Source organism: Salmo salar, chromosome 12 (assembly GCF_965601325.2).
Source record: "Salmo salar chromosome 12, fSalSal1, whole genome shotgun sequence".
Taxonomy (NCBI): domain Eukaryota; kingdom Metazoa; phylum Chordata; class Actinopteri; order Salmoniformes; family Salmonidae; genus Salmo; species Salmo salar.
The window spans coordinates 51,440,934-51,464,004 of NC_138302.1; the positions used below are offsets into that span (position 1 = coordinate 51,440,934).

Sequence of the window (23,071 nt, forward strand, 5' to 3'; positions counted from 1 at the left end):
GTCGAAGGGCACATATACATGCAGTATATTCACGGTACAAACACTCGCATGCACACACACACACACACCTTCATATCCTTGTAACCGCTTGAGGTACAAACACCCTGCAATATTTACCATCTTCCTAGCCGTTGTCATTCCGCCACCACCCCCCAGCCGTCTTCTTTGCCTTGGCTGAAGGACCATAAGCTGCAGGTCTTATCGTGGCCATCACTCGCCTCCTTTAGCGTCTGAGTAGAATGTAAATGACCTGCGCACCACACTGCACGAGCTGCCATGCTTTTATTTATTGTTGTTGTAATTTTACCCCATTGTTCTCCCCAATTGCTAGTTACGATCTCGTCTCATCGCTGCAACTCCCCAACGGGCTCGGGAGAGGCGAAAGTCGAGACATGAGTCCTTCCGAAACGCGACCCGCCGAGCCGCGAGGTTCTCAACACACTGTTCACCAGAAGCCAGCTGCACCAATGTGTCTGAGGAAACGCCGTTCGACTGACGACCGGAAGTCAGCTTGCTGGCGCCTGGCCGCCACATGGAGTTGCTGTAATGAGACCAAGGAAAGCCCCCGGGCCTTCCCTAACCCGGACGGAGCTGGGTCAGTTGTGCGCCGCCCTACGGGGCTCCCGGTCACGGACGGCTGTGACACAGCTTGGGATTGAACCCCAGGCTGTAGTGGTGCCTCAGCACTGTGACGCAGTGCCTTCGACCGCTGCGCCACTCGGGAGGCTCATGACGCCATGCACTGACATGCCTGTGGATGAGGAGGAGAAAGGGAGAGAATACTGTTCATTATTTTGCGCCAGTGTTCACACGTCTTTCCCCAGCAACTCCCGCTGCTTCCTTTTCTCCTCCTCTTTTATTTATTTCCATTGTTTTCATTCTTTCTTTCCTCCCTCCGTCATATGCCCCTCTTTCTTTATCTCCCTACTTGCATTCTATTATATTGTACCTGCCTGGTGGAAATTGCTTACCAGTAAGATGAGAAGAATATAGTTCCTGGTTCTGAACGCTTGCTGCTTTCATAAGCGAATCACTTGACTCAGAAACAAGGCACCGTTTTCACAGTCAGTAGCATTTCCAACGCGAGTCTCTCAATCAGCTCAGTCAAAGACACTGCATAGCGTATAGCTTGTTCCAGCAAGGCTTCTAGCACATCTCAAAGAGCTGTAGCTAACCAAACCTTTTGTCCACGTGGGAATGACAGGCAATGCGTTAAACTTAGAGGAACCCAACAGCCATTCTCTCCCTCATAGCTTTCCATTGATTTCCACATGCATTCAAACAACAACAATCAGACAGCACTTGCCACAGACACACACTCACGCATACACTTGCACAGGCTTGATGTCTTGATCAAGTCAGTCTCTCTCCAGTGACAAGGCCGAGCCACACACACAGATTAGTGGAGAAATCCTACAGCTAATTGCTGTCTGATCTTCCTGAATCAATATTTGACTCTGGCTTAACTCGGGGCCTTCTGATCGTTTGATAAGAGGTGTGTGTGTGTGTGTGTTGAATCCCCGTTAGAGGGGGACACTCACTCTCTCTCTGTCTCTCTCTGCACCTATGCTTACTAATCGGTCCTCAGTTTCCATGTATCTTTGAGAGTTGTCGCTGTGTGAAAATATATCTGTAAACAAGTAATCTTTTAAAATGCAACTTTTTTTAATCCCCCTTCCTTTCCATTTGTCGAATTCTGAAAATAATCCCTCCGCCGTTCAAACTTAAAGCGTGAAAACCCCCCCAATCCTGACATCAGCTCATCGCCATGCACATGCGTGTGCACGCATGCGCCAACACACACACACGAACGCATACAAACATGCACATAAACATGCTTACAGTCACACAGGTATACACAGTACACATACTGTGCGATAATCCCTAAACGAGGCCCCCTGCTTTTTCTCCATCCCTCGCTTTCTCCGTTGCTCATTCCCACCATTAAGAGTAATCTTTCTCCTCTCCTTCCTTCCTTTTGTTGAAAATGGCTGCCAAGAGCTTGGATCGTGCTTTAGACAGTGTAGTATCTTCGCCATCATCCATATTCTACCAACTGAGCCACATTTCTGTTGTGTATAACCCCCCCCCCCACCACACACACACACTCACACACACACTCCCATTCTCTCAGTTCCCATTACACCTCTCCTCGCCTCTCCTTCCTCCATCTCTTTTTCCTCCGTCAGTAGGGACTGTGGTGTGAACATCATCTGACCAGAGAGAGGTGTCGGTTTCTGGAACACCTCATCATACTTTCCTCCAATGTCTCCATCACTTTATCCTTGAACTCTCCATTCATCCAGCCCTGTGGATCGAAGCTGGTGGAGTTCTGTGTGTGTGTGTGTGGTGTGTACGTGTGTGGAGGCTGGTCTATGAGCCAGATGTGGGATTAGAAGTTGGCAGTCTGTAAACCCTTTCACCTTCCCATCAATGCCAACACACATACACACACTGGTCGCCCTTCTCTCTCCACCTCATATAGCCTCTGTCTTCTGCACCTCTTGGGACAAAGCACCAGCCCCAGTGGGTCTCCTTTCATGTCGTTAAGTTCACAAGCCTGGCTACTTTTCCTTTAATGTCATCCACCGAGCATTCCCGTTGAGCTCTTGGCACTAACTAGCTCTAAGTCGCTAGTGTCTGTATTGAGGCTAACGCTCCCTCGTTCATGCCCGTTGAATCTGAGTGTTAGCACGTCGCTAACTCTCCCCTCGTCTTAGTTTCTGGAGCTCCCGGAGGCCCCCCCTGGAGAAGTGACATTTCAGCCCAGTCCAGATGCACCGTCAATGGGGAGATTTAGAGACGACAGTGGCCAAATCCTCCATGGTTAATCCTATACAGTGCAGCTCCTCAACCTGATCGCTGGCAGTAATACTTGGGTTGCTACCGAACTGGAACCCTCTTCCATAGTACACTACGGACAAACCCAATGTGCCCTGGTCAAAAGTAGCGCACTACGTAGGGGATAGGGTGCCATTTGGGACAGTACCATTGCGTCATTCATCCACCCTGGGAGTCGTGATATTCTTCACACTTAACCAAGGTAGCAAAGCAGGAGGACACTGGTGTGAAGTCAAATGGATTATAGACTGCGGATTTAGGGATGAACTCCTGCTGGACAGATGACGGTGTGCTCTATTTCAGTTGACAAGCACCTACCATTGTCTTTGTCTCTACAACGGTATAGAAGGACTTTGTTAACTTGTGCAAATGTGTTTAGAGAGAATCTCATCTTGGAGATCTTGAGGTTCAACTCTGTCAAATGGGAAGGAGAGTGAGATGGAGGGGGGAGAGAGAGAGAGAGAGAGAGACATTTTTTAGATCTTAGCGACTGGTATTAGGAGGGATTACTTTCTAGACGACACGTTATCCTGACTATAAGGAATAGGGATCAGAGTAACCCATCCATTGGTAGTGGATAAGAAGAGGATAAGATGAGTTCCCCGCCCCCCCCCCCATAAAAGCTCCATATAAATCCAATCCATTATTAGAGTGTGTGGAATAATGTGGAAATGACTGTGGGAATAGGTGGGTGGGATTGTAGAGGAGGTTCACGTTTGATCCCATCTCTTTTCCTGCTTACTGACTTCAATTATCCTCTTCCCTATCTCTCTACCCATTGGGAATATCGGGGATAATTAAGGGAAATGACTAGGGAGTCGGGACCATGGTTATTGGGTTTAAATAGTGATTACTGCATGGAACAATGAAGTGGAAGTCTATGGGGTACGTGTGGTGAGCGTGTGTCTTGTGTGAGGGGGGGAAAAAAAGAATGGATGAGGTTTGAGTGGTGCACTTATTTTATTGTACCGTCACTGGCGTACGCAGTACGTTAAACAACTACACTGAACGTTCACCTTCGATGGTGAAAGGGTTTGGACTCGAAGAGTTATGACAAAGCCCAGTTCGACTGTCAATCGAAGCAAGTTCTTCACGTCACGCCGCGTTTTTACAGGACTGCAGTAAACCTGACATTGCGGTCACTGATTAGAGCAGAATAGAGTAGATAGCCTAGCACATGCCCTCTAAGTACAAGTCTCTCTTTATGATGTAATTGCTGTTTAAATGCCACCTCTGCACACATTAATTCAAACTTTACGGAGATCCACCAGAACATCAATGATCAGATTTGTTAGTGACACTGTTCGGTCGAAAGTTCCCCCATTTTAATGAGTTTGACATTTAAGATGTGTTTAGCTTAGCGGGCTTATCAGAGCTCGCAAATCAATAGAGCAGTCGTAACCCAAGAAAGGTACTTGTACAGATGTTACCGGATAATTGGTGTAACTCAACTACTCTGTCATCTCTATTTTTTGTGTTTTGTCCCAGAATCTCGACTACTACCAGCAGACGTCTGAGCAGTACAACGAGGCAGCCGACAAGGCCGAGGCCCATATCAAGTAAGTAGCTTATTTTGAGAACTGACTGAATGGGTGTCAGCAAAACCATCCATTAGCTAACCATCCGATACTTTCACTGTGTAGTCGGTTTGTTTATTACTGTTAATCAGTCACACCGCAAGGAGAATGGGCTCAACAAATGAATATGCCATGCTATTGCAGCCATGGAGCGATACTAGCGACGTTTAGAGAATGCTAAGTGGGCTAATTCCTGCTGTTCATAATGTATTAACATAGCAACATATACGCATGTCATTCTTATTTCACCTCAGGTATGTGAAATTTTGCCACCCATTTTTTCTTTTTTTTAAAGGCTACTAATGATCTTTGTTCAAGACCATTGGTGGACAATTTATTGGTAGACGGTCACTATATTTTATTTCCCAATGTAAAGTGAAGAATGGCTGAAATATTTTCTTAGAAAAGGGAGAGTGATGGGGATTTGAAGGAACAGTTGTGCTTTGGACAGTGCTTTTCAGAAACCGCCACCTGTTAAAAAAACAGGACATTTTTATTCTGCCAGTGATTGCCACCACGCTGGCACTGTCAGTATGTAGATACTACCAGTCTATGCAGCACCAGTCATTATTTTCCTTGAAAAGAGAGAGGGAATCGGAATACCAGAATGCTTTTCTTTTCGTTTCTGGCTAGGAGTGCTGATTCTCGCAAATCTGCCGAAAGCTGCATAATTCCTTCGGCTTGCTTCTCTCCTCTGTGATTTCTTCAGGCTTTTTTAAGTCTTAATCTTTCCTTTTATAAGTTCAATTTCCAAAACCTATGTCTCAGCCCCTCACCCATCTTGCCACCCACATTCACCTACTCCTCCCAAACTTAGTCTTCCCGCAAAATGACATCTCTCCTCAGCGACACATTTCTATGTGAGGTAATAGCCTAGGAGGATGGTCATCTTTTTCTTCATTTATATTTTCCTGCTGTGTTAAATATACAATTTTTGTAAATATATTTATTTCCAATATATTTATCTCCGATGAACCATTTCAGTTCCTGGAATAGAATCCTCTCTATTGGATTGGCCTGTAATTTCATGTGTGTGCAATTAGTAAGTGTTGAATTAGTTGCCATTCCAAAATGGAGCCTCGTTTTGAGCCGACTCATTTCACTTGGCATGTCCCTGCCGTGGTTTGTCAAATTGCTCGTATTTGATTTAGTCTATTTTTTTTTTTATTTTTTTTTTGCTGTTTGTATTTCAAACGACATGTCACTACATTTGAGTTTTCAAACATTTCTTTGGTTGATTAAGTTAAAGTAAAATTGCGGTCATAAGTCATTTGATAGTGTGCTGGTGTGTGATCCCAATACCAGCTTGTGATATGGTTTTCAAAATGGCACACTGTGTGATAGAAACTAAGACTGTGGGAACGTGGTTTAACATCAGCCATAGTTGACAGCATAGAGCAGGAGCTTCACCAGAGCCACATTGTTCAGCAACAACTCAACAATCAGCTGTTTGATACTTGACGTGCGGGCTGCCCGGCTGTGGGCCTATATGCGCTTGTGATGTGCTAAAACACAATCCACCGCAATTTATTAAAAGAAGCTATTGATCCTCTGTGGGGCTCAATAATGCTCTCTGATGTAGTAGTTTTAAATTATTTCATGTATTTCTGTACAGACAGGAGTATTTATTTCATTTTGCAAATGTATTTCACTTTATCTACATCACTTCCAGTTCCCGAGACTATTTTCTTCCATGCACTGTGCTCTCCCCAAGGCCAAATAATCAACACTACTTATTATTAATTCAGTGGGTTGTGGTCAGTAACCCCATATGAGGTTAGATAATCTATCAGCAAGTAGCCTACAATTACAAGAGAATAATGTAGATATATTGTTGTAGAAACTATGTAGGCTTTATGACCTTTTTAACCATTGTAGCACAGTTTCTATATTCTGTTAAGAAAAGATGTCAAATTACTTGAATAGCCTATGGGAGAGGGGTAAACCGTGTGTATTGGCATCAGTAGGCTAAGTGACTGAAATGCATCAGAGAAGTTTTGGAAAGTTCAAGAAAACATCAGGTATGGCTATATAGGCATAATTGTTTGTGTAGATAAGATTTGCATTGCTTTAAATTGCTAAACTGATGATCGTGAGCACTCACCTCGACTTCGCTAACATTTCCCAGCCTAATTGTAACCAAATGTCCGAACGGAGTTCAGTGAAAACTAAAAGACCAGAAAAGAAAAAGGAAGAGCAATTCAAACAAAGAGAGACACGGCAAGAGAGTGCGTCGGAGAGATCTAGAAAGCAATGTGCTCACGCACAGCTGTGTAGATCTCAACTTAGCCACAAGCCCTCGGCTCCAAGCTGTAGTCTAGGCCACTGCGAATTCGGCTCTACTTTCACTCTTCAGAAAATTCACTGTGCTGTTTTTGAAGACCTTAAATCCATGACAGCACACATTAATAACTTTGCTCTCTCCTCTCATGCGCAGAGAATAACAAATGCTACACCATTATCATCCCCTCCCTTCTTATTACTTTCTTCTCTTTCTTTATATTACTTTGTTCCCCACATAGTCTCGGCAACGGCTCGCAAGTCATGCTTTCTTCATAAACCCCCGATTCGGAGAAAAAGAGGCTGAAAATAATGGGAAGCTTTAATGATTAGAGCGTAATTCTCTCTCCGCGATATGCTTACAGATGCAAACCATGACGGGCAAGAGCAATTGGAATGTGTTTTTCCCTCAAAAACCTGGCTAACAAAGTAGCACGGCTAATGTTTTTCTAATAAGACCTCACCTTTAATTTCACTCAAACAAGGCAGTTGCAGCAGATTAGAAAAGGCAATTTTCTGCTTCAGATTCCTTTATTAACACGACCGTCCTGTTATTAAGCTGTCCTTTGCAGCCAATGCAGTGAATTCCTAAAGAAAAACCAAGAGTTTCTTATCTCTGTGGTGCTAGCCTGTGGCTACATTTTGACCTTATCCTGAGGGGTGACTGGAACAAATGGCCGCCACCTGTAGCTGTGCAAAACCGGAGATATAGAGTGATCGGTTTGATTTGGGTCTGTGTAGGCAACATGTTTCTACAACTTGATTGGAGTTCACCTGTGGTAAATTAAATTGATTGGACATGATTTGGAAAGGCTCACACTTGTCTATATAAGGTTCCACAGTGCCATGAGGTCGAAGGAATTGTCCGTAGAGCTCCGAGAAAGGATTGTGTCGAGGCACAGATCTGGAGAAGGGTACTAAAACATTCTCCAGCATTGAAGGTCCCTAAGACCACTGTGGCCTCCATCATTCTTAAATTGAAGTTTGGAACCACGAAGACCCTTCCTAGAGCTGGCTGGCAAAACTGAGCAATCGGGGGAGAAGAACCCGATGGTCAGTTTGACAGAGCTCTGGAGTTCCTCTGTGGAGATGGGAGAACCTTCCAGAAGGACAACCATCTCTGCAGCACTCCACCAATCAGGCCTTTATGGTAGAATGGCCAGACGGAAACCGCTCTTCAGTAAAGGACACATACATGACAGCCCTCTTTGAGTTTGCCAAAAGGCACCTAAAGACTCTCAGACCATGAGGAACAAGATGTTTTGGTCTGATGAAACCAAGATTGAACTCTTTGGCATGAATACCAAGCGTCAGGTCTGGAGGAAACCTGGCAGCATCCCTACAGTGAAGCTTGGTGGTGGCAGCATCCTCCTGTGGGGATGTTTTTCAGCGGCAGGGACTGGGAGATTAGTCAGGATTGAGGCAAAGATGAATGGAGCAAAGTACAGAGAGATCTTTGATGAAAACCTGCTCCAGAGTGCTCAGGACCACAGACTGGGACAAAGGTTTACCTTCCAACAGGACAACGACCCTAATCACACAGCCAAGACAATGCAGGAGTGGCTTCGGGACAAGTCTTTGAATGTCCTTGAGTGGTCCAGTCAGAGCGCGGGCTTGAACCCGATCGAACATCAATGGAGAGACCTCAAAATAGCTGCGCAGCAACGCTCCTCATCCAACCTGACAGAGCTTGAGAGGATCTGAAGAGAGGAATGGGAGAAACTCCCCAAATACAGGTGTGGCAAGCTTGTAGCGTCATACCCAAGAAAAGACAAGGCTGTAATTGCTGCCAAAGGTGCTTCAACAAAGTACTGAGTAAAGGGTCTGAATTGTTATGTAAATGTCATATTTCAGTGTTTTGCAAAAATGTCAAAATGTAATGAAACAAAATGTTGAAAAAGTCCAGGTGTCTGAATACTTTTCCGAATGTAATGTGACTATATACTTTTTTTTATAGATGGCCAAATACAATCAAATAGCACTTTCAATGTTGCCATAAACAGTAATATATTGCCTGTTTGCACTGAGTGAAAGCAATTCAGCCCTGCACAAATCCAACACATTGCTTGTGCCCCAGTTGAAGCTGCTAGCCATAAACTACTCAAGTGATATATGAGCATTATATGAGCATATACTGTATGATTCATATGGTCATGAATCAACATGTGTGTAGCCAGCAATAATGCCAGGGGCTATTTCAGAGGAGACAAACCAGCTCTCTAATCTAAACTCCATTAGCTGGTGCAGTCTATCAATAATGATGTCTGAATCATGACCTCGATAACACCTTGTCATGGGACTACTCCCAGCTCGTTACACCGAATGACTGTTGGTGCATGTCAAAAGGCATCATGGCTAATATTCACACCAGGTGTCTTCGCTATGGACGTGTGTCACATGTGTGTCCTGGGGTGCGGAGAGTATTAAAAAAAAAAAAGAGTCCGCTGAATGGTTGCCAGGGTTACCATTTGTTCGTGTGGGCTTTGAGGGTTATTTGTCATCGTTCCATACATCATCACGGTCTCTCTTTGTCTCTTTTTTTCCCCACTCCCTTTCTCGCCTTTCTGGATGTTTTCACTTCTCTGTTCAAGAATATTCTCAGTGATTTTATTCAAACCTGTTTTGCTATCCTCCACCACACACACACACACACACACCGTCTATCTGTCAGTGTGGTCAGGGACTTCCAAGCTCATTCATATGTGGAATATGCATAGTTCTGTAATTGCAATGTTAGGGTGGCGGGAGGGCAGCGTTCGTGGGGAATGTGTGTGAGTGTGTGCATGTCAACCGGTCAGAGTTCCCCAGAATGTGCAGTCATGTCAAATGAAGTCATGCGTCTCCTCGTCAAATAGAACACCGGTTGGTTGGCTCACTCATTAAATTAGACACGCTATGAACAAGCCTGCAGCACATATGGAATAATGAAAATGTTCATATAGATCTGTTTCGGGTGGCATTCGCCTGGTATTTACCAAGATACTGACGGTTACTTTCTGATATTAAATTATTTTACCTCAATTATGTCATTTTTAAGTCAACACCAGGTAAATATGACTGTGAAATACAGCCAAACGTGTGCTATCTTAATTTGATGACTGTTGTCAAAGAGAATTGTCCTGCACAACAGGAAATTACCATTTTTGTGTGTTCAAGATTTAAAAAGGCTTCGAAAGTGTGAAAACGTCCACTTTCAAATGTAGAGCGAGAGAGTGGGAGAGAGACACTTTCCCAAACACAAAGTGGCTAAGCTCTGGTGCCCAAACAATAGACATGCCCTGGAGCTGTTGTCAGAGGACAGACTAGGGTCCCCCAGCCACATCATAATTCACACAGGCACAAATGACCTGAGGGCCCAGCAGGAAAAGGTGGCCACAGCACTCAAGGGAGTGATTTGAAAAAGCTTCTCCCACTTTCCCCAACGCACAAGAGGTTATCTCCAGCCTGCGACCACAAAAAGACTTCCACCCTGCCACCATACAGCGGGTGAATGCAAGCATTTCGCGAGACTGTGCCTCAAAACCTAATGTCTACCTGGCCCACCACTCCACCCTGGACTTGAACAGCCTTTACGACCAGGTCCACCTCTACAAGGCAGCAATCCCAACTTTTGCCAGGACCCTGAAGGACGTCACCCTCAACCGTAGCCCCAGCACCTCAGGCGGGAGCAACGGACGCCCCGCCCAGACCAGTGAGACACCCTCTCAGACCTGATGGACCTGCACCGAGAGAACCAATGCCAGGAGGACCTACACCCAGACCACAGCATCACCAGCCACACTCCAACCAGCTAAGACCACCCTAAGCAAACCCTGGCCACACCCCCACATCAGACCTATGCCCCTTCTGCCCACCTTAACATGACAGCAGGACATATGCCTAGGCCGTGAGCAGAACAAACAGGCCCAACCCCCACTATTACCCCCAGCCCAAGCCGCATCCTGTGACCTCAGAGGTATGTGTATCAGATGCTCAACATGCTCTGCTTACACCTAGTGTGATGGTCCGGGCCTTTAACCACAGAAAAACAACACTAGACACGATGGAACACAAGGCTTTTACTATCTCTCCGGATCGGCCGCCTTTGCCCTAAAGAGCAGGAACCCAGACTTCATCAAAGAAATTAGAAGTACAGACATTGTCATCCTTCAAGAAACATGGTATAAAGGAGATGGACCCATTGGTTGACGTCTTGGTTACAGAGAGCTGTTAGTCCCATCCATCGAACTACCAGGTGTGAAACAGGGAAGAGACTCAGGGGGTATGCTAATTTGGTATAGAGCAGACCTAACCCACTCTATTAAATTAGTCAAAACAGTAACATTTTACACCTAGCTAGAAATTAATAAGCAAATGATCTCAACAGAGAGAAATATCCTCACGTGTGCTACCTATATCCCCCCACTAGAATCCCCATACTTTAACGATGACAGCTTCTCCATCCTAGAGGGGGAGATCAGCCACTTCCAGGCTCAGGGACATGTACTAGTCTGTGGCGACCTAAATGCCAGAACTGGACAAGAACCTGACACCCTCAGCACACAGGGGGACAAACACCTACCTGGAGGTGACAGCATTCCATCCCCCATATTCCCCCCTAGACACAACTACGACAACATAACCAACAAAAAACGGGTCACAACTCCTGCAGCTCTGTCGGACGCTGGGTATGTACATAGTCAATGGTAGGCTTTGAGGGGACTCCTATGGTAGGTACACATATAGCTCATCTCTTGGCAGTAGTACTGTAGACTACTTTATCACTGACCTCAACCCAGAGTCTTAGTGTTCAGTCAGTCCACTGACACCCTGACATCAGACAGCAGAATCACACTCTACTTGAACAGAGCTTTGCTCTGTCATAAGGCATCAAAGCCAAAGGAGTGGAATAATATTAAGACATGTTATAGATGGAAGGAAAGTAGTGTGGAACTCTACCAAAAAAACAATTAGGCAACAACAAATTCAATCCATTCTAGACAATTTCCTGGACAAAATGTTTCACTGTAATAGTGAAGGTGTAAACTCGCCAGTAGAAAACCTAAACAGTATATTTGACCTCTCAGCTTCCCTATCAAATCCAAAAATTTCAAGCAGACAACCTAAGAAAATTAACAACAATGACAAATGGTTTGATGAAGAATGCAAAAACCTAAGAAAGAAATTGAGAACTATCCAACCAAAAACATAGAGACCCAGAAAACCTGAGCCTACACCTTTACTATGGTGAATCACTAAAACAATACAGAAATACACTACGGAAAAAGAAGGAACAGCACGTCAGAAATCAGCTCAATGTAATTGAAGAATCCATAGAATTTAACCACTTCTGGGAAAATTGTGAAAACTCTAAACAAACAACAACACGAAGAGTTATCTTTCCAAAACGGAGACGTATGTATGAACCACTTCTCTATTCTTTTTGGCTCTATAACAAAGAACAAACAGCAAAAATATACATGATCAAATACAAATCTTAGAATCAACTATTAAAGACTACCAGAACCCACTGGATTCTCCAATTACATTGAATGAACTACAGGACAAAATACCAACCCTCCAACCCAAAAAGGCCTGTGGGGTTGATGGTATCCTAAATGAAATTATAAAATATACAGACCACAAATTCCAATTGGCTATACTTAAACTCTTTAACATCATCCTCAGCTCGTGCATATTCCCCAATATTTGGAACCAAGGACTGATCACCCCAATCCACAAAAGTGGAGACAAATTTGACCCCAAAAACTACAGTGGAAAATGCGTCAACAGCAACCTTTGGAAAATCCTCTGCCTTATCATTAAGAGCAGACTGCTACATTTCCTCAGTGAAAACAATATACTGAGGCTCTGTTCACAAACAGAGCCCCAGGACAGCAACACAATTAGACCCAACCAAATCATGAGAAAACAAAAAGATAATTTCTTGACACATTGGAAAGAATTTACAAAAAAAGAGCGAACTAGAATGCTATTTGGACCTAAACATAGAGTACACACTGGTAGAATATCTGACCACTGTGACTGACCCAAAATGAAGGAAATCTTTGACTGTGTATAGACTTGCTATAGAGAAAGGCCGCCGAAGGCAGACCTGTCTCTCAAGAGAAGACAAGCGATGCGCACACTGCCCACAAAATGAGGTGGAAACTGAGCTGCACTTCCTAAACTCCTGCCAAATGTATGACCATATTAGAGACACATATTTCCCTTTCGATTACAACACACCCGCAAAGAAACTCCCGTATCGATTGGATGAAATACCACAGTGTGCCATCACAGCAGCCAGTGAAGAACAAACACCATTGTAAATGCAACCTATATTTATTTTCCCTTTTTGTACTTTACTCTATTTGCACGTCATTACAACACTGCATATATACGTAATATGACATTTGAAATGTCTTTTATTCTTTTGTAAGTGTAATGTTTACTGTACATTGTTGATTATATATTCCACGTGAGTGAGTGAGCCCGTGTGTATCTCTGTCCTCACCTTGGTGTACTACTAGTGCGGGCTCTGTCACAACAGCGGGTGAACCACCATGAGCAACAGAGCACTCAAGGATTACCCTCATGTAGGATTACCACACCTGTGTGTGTGTAATTGTGTGTTTAAGCGTGGGTAAGTGTGTGTGTGTGTGTGGAGAGAGTGAGCGAGAGGCTGGCGTTCAGCTATAAGCGGCTTTCCCCTGTTTTAGCATTTTCTTCAGTTTGTACTCATTGTGCCTCGAAAGCCTTGCAAAATGTCATGTAGAGTTCCACATGCGGCAACTGCCCTCTAAAACACATCCCCCACCGTAGTTGTGCTGCTTTGCCTTTGGCACCGCCGTATTCTGTGTGTCAGGACAATGCAGATCGTTTGAATGTCAATGTCGTTTGATGAAGGCTACGGTACACACTGAAACGCATCGGATTGAATCATGATGTAGCTAGAACTCTTTTTCTTTCTTCTTCTCGTCTTCCATTGTCCTCCAAGAGTTGCTAAGGACGGTATCTGTCACAAGTTCAGTTTGCTTTATTCGTGCATCTTGGTTGGAAAACGAGGTAGCGACAGTATACCTTTTCCCCCTGTGTGTGTGTGTGTGTGTGTGTGTGTGGTCATCATGATAATACCACTCGGACGCTTTTATCCAAAGCATCCAAAGCCTGCATTTTAGTATACACTGAGTGTACAAAACATTAGGAACACCTGCTCTTTTCATGACATCGACCGACCAGGTGAATCCAGGTGAAAGCTACGATCCCTTATTGATGTCACTTGTTAAATCCATTTCAATCAGTGTAGATGAAGGCGAGGAGACAGGTTAAAGAAGGATTTTTAAGCCTTGAGACAATTGAAGAATTAACTGTGTATGTGTGCCATTCAGAGGGTGAATGGGCGAGACAAAAGATTCAAGTGCCTTTGAACGGGGTATGATAGTAGGTGCCAGGCGCACCGGTTTGAATGTGTCAAGAACTGCAGCGCTGCTGGGTTTTTCACACGCAACAGTTTCCCATGTGTATCAAGAATGGTCCACCACCCAAAGGACATCCATCCAACTTGACACAACTGTGGGAAGCATTGGCGTCAACTTGTAGAGTCCATGCCCCGACGAATTGAGGCTGTTTCTGAGGGCAGCAGGGGGTGCAACTCAATATTAAGAAGATGTTCCAAATGGTTTGTAGACTCGGTGTATGTGACCGCAGCAGGAATCGAACCCGAAACCCTGCCATTGCTAGTGCCACACTCTTACCAACTGAGCCACACAGGGCACTTACACTCCCTCCCTGTTCCTGTGTCTTCCCATGCAGGCCCAGACCTGCGGTGTCTATCTGTCCTGAGCTGCAGGCCCAGGTGTTACACTGCTACAGAGAGAACCAGCAGCAGACTCTCCACTGCTCCACCGTGGCCAAGGAGTACATGGACTGCATCCAAGCCGCCAAGAAGGTACGCAACAGTGTGTGGGTCGGGGAAGTGGGAGGTGTTTCTGTGTGTGTGTGTGTGTGTGTGTGGCGGGGTGTGCTCTTCAGCTGTGCGTATGCATGCACTGGAGGGGTGTGTGTGTGTGTGTGTGTGTGTGTTAACTAGTTTCTATCCATGTATGTTTCCCTCAAACAATTATAGAATCATGCATTCATAGTGTGTGCCTTTTCCTAAAAATCCAAGAAGTGTTTCTTTAGTTGCGTTTTCGAATGTTGTGTTATACCTTATGAATACTGGAGTGTTGTTAAAGCTTAGGAGATGCATCGTCAATACAGAGCATGTCAGGACAATGAACTATGTGGTACAGGCATTATCAAAACAACATTTTACCAAATCGATTAACTTCACAGACGAATAAGCCGCTTTATCGTTTACTGTAAATACATTTGCATCATTTGAGCAATTTTTTTATGTGCTGCTTCGAAGTCTCCAACTGTGCGCTGTGTTTTGGAACAATTTGATAGTGAAATGACACTTTATTAGCATGGTAAAATCCATTTTGGCACTCTGTGCTTTTGAAATGCATTCTTTTTGCAGCCAATTCTATTCAGAAAGCATTTCAACAACATCGCGTTCCTCCTCAAAGTGCTCATATCTCCACTTCTTTCCATCAAAACCAAATAATGAATCAACCAATTTGCACATTGTTATTGGGACTGAAAAACACTGATTTACTTCCAGGAAAAGATAAAAGAAACCAAACAACAATGACTGCATTTGACGGTTTAAACTGACAATAAAGCAAAGGAAAGCACACAAAAAAAGGCAATCAGTCATTTTTAGCTTCTATCAAAAGACCCGTTCTGGATATTGAGATGAGAGTAGTTGTATTTTTGAAAAGGCTGTGTGTGTGGCTGTGTATGTTTTGTGTTATTGAGTGTTTTGAAGGAGTAGAAGCATGTTTAACACAAGCTGCTAGTTTAATTCCGATTCAGTATGGCATAACATTGAACCAGAGAGGAAAGAAAGTGAAAGAGAGAGAGTGAGGGAAATTAAGACCGGGAGAGAGGCCTCAACCCTAATCAAAGATGAAATCTCTGTCTCTGACTCTGTCTCACCTCATGGAATGAGGGAATGAGGGAGCGGAGGAGTATTGGCACTGAAAGCTTGGCTGCTGCAGTCCTATCTGGCTGTTAGCCAATAGGAATTGGCTTGGCGCCCACACGACCCTTGCGGGAGGAAAAAGTAGCGATTCTCATCCCGACCACTCACTCACTGACTCACCATATCGTAATGGGAGACGGATGCGGTTGTCACCATGGACAGTGGAGTAAGCCCAGATGTTATGTTATGGGGATGTATGCCTTGGTTAGGGAGAAGATAGAAATCACTATTATCTTCTATGTTGATATTCTCAACTGAACTGCACAGCAGAATGCTGCTACTGTAGTGACCTGTTGAAGGACAAGGCAAGTTGGAAGCCAGATTACGTGTTGTCAAAGTGTGTGGCTTTATACAAAGTTTGAATAGTTCAGAGCAATGTACTGTAGCATTGCATATCATCTCTCTCTCGCTCTCCCTCCTCTTTCTCCATTTCCTCGCTTTCTCACCTTCCCAATTTGTCCTCCAGCTCTGAGCCACCATTTCTTGGACCTCCTTGCCTCTGTCACTTTTCATCAATCTCTTCTCCTCCACTTCCCTCCCTCTATCCCTCCCTCCTGATAAAAAAAAAAACCTTTTCCGCTGTCCATCCCGCCACACTTTGTCACATTAGTGAGTGCCATTAGCTTCGCCTTGGCTAGGCTAGGTTCGCAAGTCTGTCTCCTGTTCTCAGTCATTTGAATGGTTCAGCAGCGTATGTTAGCTAAAGCTAACGTGTTAGCTGAGCTAAGGTGCTGGCTCTCAGGCCCCTGGGGTAACCAAGCTGCCATTCAGCTTTCGACCCAGTTGTCCCCATTTTCAACATGGCGTCATGCTTGAGTTGGGCCATCTTCATTGCCGGTGGTACAGTAGCTCCCTTGTGTTCTCATCCATTTTTGGGAGAGGATAGTAATTGATTGAGTGGAGGAAATAATGATTATTGGGGGCAGTTGAAAGGCCCCCCTGACACACAGTATTCATTTTGGAACTCTTTTTCTGTCTAGTCTTAGTCATTTTGACTAAAATATCATTTTTTGTCATTTGAATTATGATTTAGTCTAGTTATTGTCAAACAGTGGGCCATTTTAGTCAAATAAATGCCTGTTCATTTTAGTCACATTTTAGTCAAATCACATTTGTATTGCCTCATTATACAACAGGTTGGTCTAATCTTGAATGCTGATTGGTTAAAACCACATTCCAGCCGGTGTCTATTTCACAAGTTACCACCGGCTAAATCTATGATGTTAAAATGCCTATTTACTCTGTTTCATCCGACTGCACAATCCACTGTCTCATCAGCTCAGCCAGGCAATTTATACACTTGATCTCCACTATAAAAAGCATCTAGACATTCTCACATTTCTTTTAGACTAACATTTAGTTTTCAACAGCGGAGATTTGTATAAACCTTGCTGTCTGTCTCTGACATTTGCAACATTGTTTCAATATTTAAATTCAGTCTCCAGCTGTCCCATGGTAATGAACGTGTCGGGACAAGACAGACAGGCAGTGTTGAATCAGCTGGCATCATTTTATGGATATATACAAAGAAATGTCAATTGAAAAATGTAAAACAAAACGAAGTGCAGCTAGTTAGCGGTCTTTCCAGGCTTCAGTTTGAAGTGATTGTGTTACTGTGTTATTGGCTAGATCCTCTGAACAACAGTGTCCTGACGAAGGAGCCCCTTTTCTATGCCAGGCAAAATCGCGCCTCATTAGCTCATTGTTATCCAAATAAATGTCTCTAGAAAACAGCTTAAACAAATGCAAATGCTGCTACTTTGCTGTTATTCTGTCTGACGCGACGGTTGGCTGTAGTTGGCTAGCTAGCAAGCGAGGGATAAGAACGTTGCCAGCCAGTATATTAATGGAACATTTAGAATGAACGACTGGGTCGTGTCCATAGATACAGAACAAAAAGACTGAATGATTGGGTCGCGTCTCTAGCACCCGAACCGATAGAACGAACGACCTGCCGGCTTGGGTAGCAACCCTAGATTTGTTGGGACTATATCTTGTGTCAGGATGAAATAGTATGAATAAATTAATCAAAATAATGTTTTTAATAAAAAAAAATATTTAATATGAATTTAATATGTTGGTAATGCCCTCAAAGCCGGTGTTTGGAGGATATATTAGACTTTGTCTCGGGCCGAACAACACCCGTGCCAATATATCCTCCAAACACTGGCTTCTCGGGCATTATCACTTAATTAACCTATAGCAGACACAATCATTGACTTCCATGTCCACAACATACATAGCCTTGTCCGACCAACACATTTTTCTGCATAAATTCCTAATTCAGCCTACATAGATATATTGCACAGAGATAATTTTGTCTCATTTCGTTTTAGTCCAACTGAAATTAAAAATATGTTTTGTTTAGTTGTAGTTTTTTTCTGGGTCTATTAAGTCAGTTAGTCTTGTCAATTGCGACTGAAAAATAGGTGTAATATTTATAATAGGTAAAATTTTTGTCACTATTTTTGTTGACGAAATAAACACTGCTGGCACATTCTGGGCTGCCTGGCATGGTTAGTGCTTGGATGGGGGTTCAAGTGGAGAACTGCTGTAGTTATGGTTACAGCAGTCAAAGGCACTGCATCTCAGTGCAAGAGGTGTCACTATAGTACCTGGTTCGAATCCAGGCTGTATCACACCAGGCCGTGATTGGGAGTCCCATATGGTGGCACACAATTGGCCCAGCGTCGTCCGGGTTTGGCCAGAGTAGGCCGTCATTGTAAATACGAATTTGTTCTTAACTGACTTGCCTAGTTAATTTTCATGTATTTGCAGTCCTCTACAGAAGATATATATGCTGAACTGACTATGCACAGACTGTCTATCAAATGATGACAGCACATGCAACAAAGTGTCACTATCTTAGCTGACAAATCTTCCACTCTACCTTTCTTCGGCAGTTACCAGGCCAACAAGTGCACAATTACCTCAAACAAGTTGGACAATGTTTCTCAGGGTTCAGTCCGCTGGCATTATTTGCAATGACGCTCATATTTTTTTGTCAACGGTATTCCACCTCCAGGTGGATGGTGATAAGCTAAATACTCAGCAAAGCCACTGGTCTGTTGATAGTTTAAGCATACAAACCCCTCCTAGAAGGCTATCCAAATGAACACTGAGGCTTAATAGTTTGCTGGTGTAGGTGGGTAAGGGTCAGTGTTCTCTCCCAAATACATTTTCCATTCATCAGTTTTTGTGATGGGGACACTGTGGTGCAAATGGTGCTCTGTTACCGAACAGAACTTGTATTGATGTCCTAGCTCTCTTCAGCCACTTAATGTACCTGCAGCAATTATTATGTTGGAAAGACTTGGGATGTTAAATGAATTGTCCCAGCCAAATATTTAATCTGAGCCCTCTCATTTAAACCATGCCATCTAACCATCCCATAACTGGAAATGGGTTCCAAAAACTTCTCACCTGTCCAACTCAATATGCGGTGAGCATTCTCTCACAAAATGGCTGCCAAGCTGCGTCACCCAGTTGGTGTCTACAAAGCGCGGCAGCCATTTTGGTGGTGACTCATCCCCACAGAGTGATGCAGATCGTGAGCTACAAAACCATTGCCTTCGGTCCAATTTCATAATATAACATTAGTTGTAGACAAAACAGTAGACGTATAATTTTTTTATATATATTTTTTTGCTGAAGTGTTAGAAAAAGTAAAAATATCGCACTCTTTTCAGCTATATGGATCCAACTAAAGAGAAACAGCAACGTTGGACACAGCAATCTTCTGCTTTTGTGGTGGGCAACAATGTGTTGCTCGACACCCAAGCTCTCTCAGCATTGAAAACTTTGCCATATAACTTTGGAGCTCTTTTGATAATTTTTCTTTGGAGTGTTTGTGAGGATATTTTAAAGTGGCCTCTTTCTTCACTACTCAGGCATGTTGAAAGGAGGCTTACTACAAAATAAACGCTTCTTTTTCATCTCTTTGTCTGATTGATGTTTCCTCCGTTCTGTGGACCTTTTTGAGTTCATTCTGAAGGTCTGGACTATCTGTCTGCTTCTGCTTGCCTGTCCGATGTCTAACTATCTCAAATTGTGTATTTATGCCTTTCTCTTTGCTTATCATTATCTCCATCTCTCTGTTCATCCCATTTCCTGTCACTGTGCTCTTTTATGTCATTGACAGACCTGTGATGATGAGGGCCTTGTCCCCCTTTCCTCCTCCGTCCCCTCCTCTCTCTGTTCCATCCACAAAAGATAGAGAGGGCAATCCCGTGACAACCCTTCATGTGCCCACCATTTCAAGTGTTTCCCGTCTTACCTCCTGTCACCTTCCCATCGGTCGGTTATTGTCATGCATATGAGACCTTCTCATGGTGTGGGTCACAGGGAAATGTCAGTGGACCAAGGCGGTGGCTTATCGTTTCTTCCTCACATGAACCCTAGTGCGGCCATGTTTTTTTTGTCTCCTCGTCGCTTTTCTGAAAGCTGGGGAGACGGCGTCTTTTATGTTGTTCTTATTTCATCTGTCAGTGGGAGAGGTGCAGTTTTTCTTCTCTGTATTGGTTTTTACCTTCCCCAAGGATGGGTGTGGCAGGTGTGTGTTCATGTGCGTGCGTTTGTGTATACTTGTGCGCGTGCCTCAACCTCAGCAAAGTAAAACTCATATTCAAGAATGTCCTTTTTAAAATCGTCACTTTAGCAAGAGGCGTGTGGAACTCCTCCATAGTCAAAGGCTAGCATAAACAACACTTATGAAGCATGCTAATGCTAACGGCGAGGCCTTTGAAACCCCATCAGCTGCAGGTGGCACCGTCTCAGTCTATTTCACACACTTAACCCTTCACCTCTCTCCTGAATACAGCGTTTCAACACCGTTTACCGAATGTGAGTGTCTCTGTAGTATGGAGCTGGGTAAGTGGGTTTCCCAGTGCCACTCAGTATCTACTGTCATTAAGTGGGTTTCCCAGTGCCACTCAGTATCTACTGTCATTAGGTGGGTAAGTGGGTTTCCCAGTGCCACTCAGTATCTACTGTCATTAGGTGGGTAAGTGGGTTTCCCAGTGCCACTCAGTATCTACTGTCATTAGGTGGGTAAGTGGGTTTCCCAGTGCCACTCAGTATCTACTGTCATTAGGTGGGTAAGTGGGTTTCCCAGTGCCACTCAGTATCTACTGTCATTAGGTGGGTAAGTGGGTTTCCCAGTGCCACTCAGTATCTACTGTCATTAGGGGTGGGTAAGTGGGTTTCCCAGTGCCACTCAGTATCTACTGTCATTAGGGGTGGGTAAGTGGGTTTCCCAGTGCCACTCAGTATCTACTGTCATTAGGGGTGGGTAAGTGGGTTTCCCAGTGCCACTCAGTATCTACTGTCATTAGGGGTGGGTAAGTGGGTTTCCCAGTGCCACTCAGTATCTACTGTCATTAGGTGGGTAAGTGGGTTTCCCAGTGCCACTCAGTATCTACTGACATTAGGTGGGTAAATGGGTTTCCCAGTGCCACTCAGTATCTACTGTCATTAGGGGTGGGTAAGTGGGTTTCCCAGGGCCACCCAGTATCTACTGTCATTAGGTGGGTAAGTGGGTTTCCCAGGGCCACTCGTTATATACTGTCATTAGGGGTGGGTAAGTGGGTTTCCCAGTGCCACTCAGTGTATATACTGTCATTAGGTGGATAAGTGGGTTTCCCAGTGCCACTCAGTGTATATACTGTCATTAGGTGGATAAGTGGGTTTCCCAGTTCCACTCAGTATCTACTGTCATTAGGTGGGTAAGTGGGTTTCCCAGTGCCACTCAGTATCTACTGTCATTAGGGGTGGGTAAGTGGGTTTCCCAGTGCCACTCAGTATCTACTGTCATTAGGGGTGGGTAAGTGGGTTTCCCAGTTCCACTCAGTATCTACTGTCATTAGGGGTGGGTAAGTGGCTTTCCCAGTGCCACTCAGTGTCTACTGTCATTAGGGGTGGGTAAGTGGGTTTCCCAGTGCCACTCAGTATCTACTGTCATTAGGGGTGGGTAAGTGGGTTTCCCAGTGCCCCTCAGTATCTATTGTGACTAGATGGGTAAGTGGGACGTTGGAACTAGCATGTAGAATAATTGGCACTATTCAGGGGTGGGGATGGTGTAGACGTCACAGTTATGGGGATATGAACACTTGCAGGTGTGCACACACGCGTCTCATCCAGGTAACCTGAATAGCCGGTCTGATTGAATAGGGCCAGACTTTAGCCGTGACCCAATAATATTTGTACACAACTCACCAGTGGCTCCCAACTCACCCATTTAGAAAGCTCTGCCCTCGGCTGATAAAATAAATGGAAAGATTAAAGTAAGTGACGGGGGGAGGAGAGAGCTGGATTTCTTAATAGATGTTAAATAAAAAGACAGTGGCGAGAAGAGACCTTAAGATTCTGTGGATTTCCGAAATAGCTTTATGGTGGTGTTCACTTTGAGGTTATTCAAGGTTGAGTGTACAGTACCAGTCAAAGGTTTGGACACACCTACTAATTTATTTATTTTTTACTATTTTCTACATTGTAGAATAACAGTGAAGGCATCAAACCTATGAAATAACACATATGGAATCATGTAGTCGACAAGAAAGTGTTAAACAAATCAAAATATATTTTAGATTTTAGATTCTTCGAAGTTGCCACCCTTTGCCTTGATGACAGCTTTGCACACTCTGGGCATGAGTGCATCCATGCATGTGCATGTGTGAATGAACACTACAGGATTCAAATGGCCAACAGATTGCAGACAGTGCCCCCTTTCATCAATCCCCTTTATATGTAAGTGGACTAGGTTTGCTGTTACTGTTTGTCTCTCATGGGTTTCAGATGGTATTTATACAGCACAATGACAGAGGAAAAAGACAGAGAATAGGAAAAAGAGAGAGAGGAGGGGAAAGAGAGAAAGGAGGGGAAAGAGGATGGGAAAAGACGGAGAGGAGGGGAAAAGAGAGCCTGTCTGTCTGCCGCCACTCATATGATAAATTCTTCCCCGTTCAGGACAAGGAGCACAGTAGAACACTCAAGCCAATACACACACGCACTCTATCAGTCACACCACGACAGTATGCAATCCATACTGAAACCTATGAACAGCCATCTCCTTAATGTATGATTCTCAGTCAGGTAATTGCATGTCATGTGATCAGGTCCATTCATTTAGATGGGTGGTGATGATCTGTGTGACTGTAGGATGGTGATGAAGCGCATGCATGCACACACACACACACAGACACACAGACGCTAAAAGGCTCTGCATGGTTAGGCCTGTGGTGGTCACGAAATTTCGTCAGTTGGTTATTGTCAAGCAAATAACTTTCGGTCTCACGGTAATTGACCG

At 44.2% G+C, this 23,071-nt stretch overlaps 1 protein-coding gene across 1 annotated transcript in view; it reads left to right on the forward strand.

Annotated features, from left to right (window-relative positions):
- Positions 1–23,071, forward strand: part of chchd6b (coiled-coil-helix-coiled-coil-helix domain containing 6b) — a 53,985-nt gene that overhangs the window by 22,612 nt on the left and 8,302 nt on the right. The window contains exons 6-7 of the mRNA XM_014132082.3: positions 4,330–4,400; positions 14,493–14,628. Coding sequence (XP_013987557.1) covers positions 4,330–4,400; positions 14,493–14,628 — 207 coding nt within the window. The remainder of the gene's footprint in view (positions 1–4,329; positions 4,401–14,492; positions 14,629–23,071) is intronic.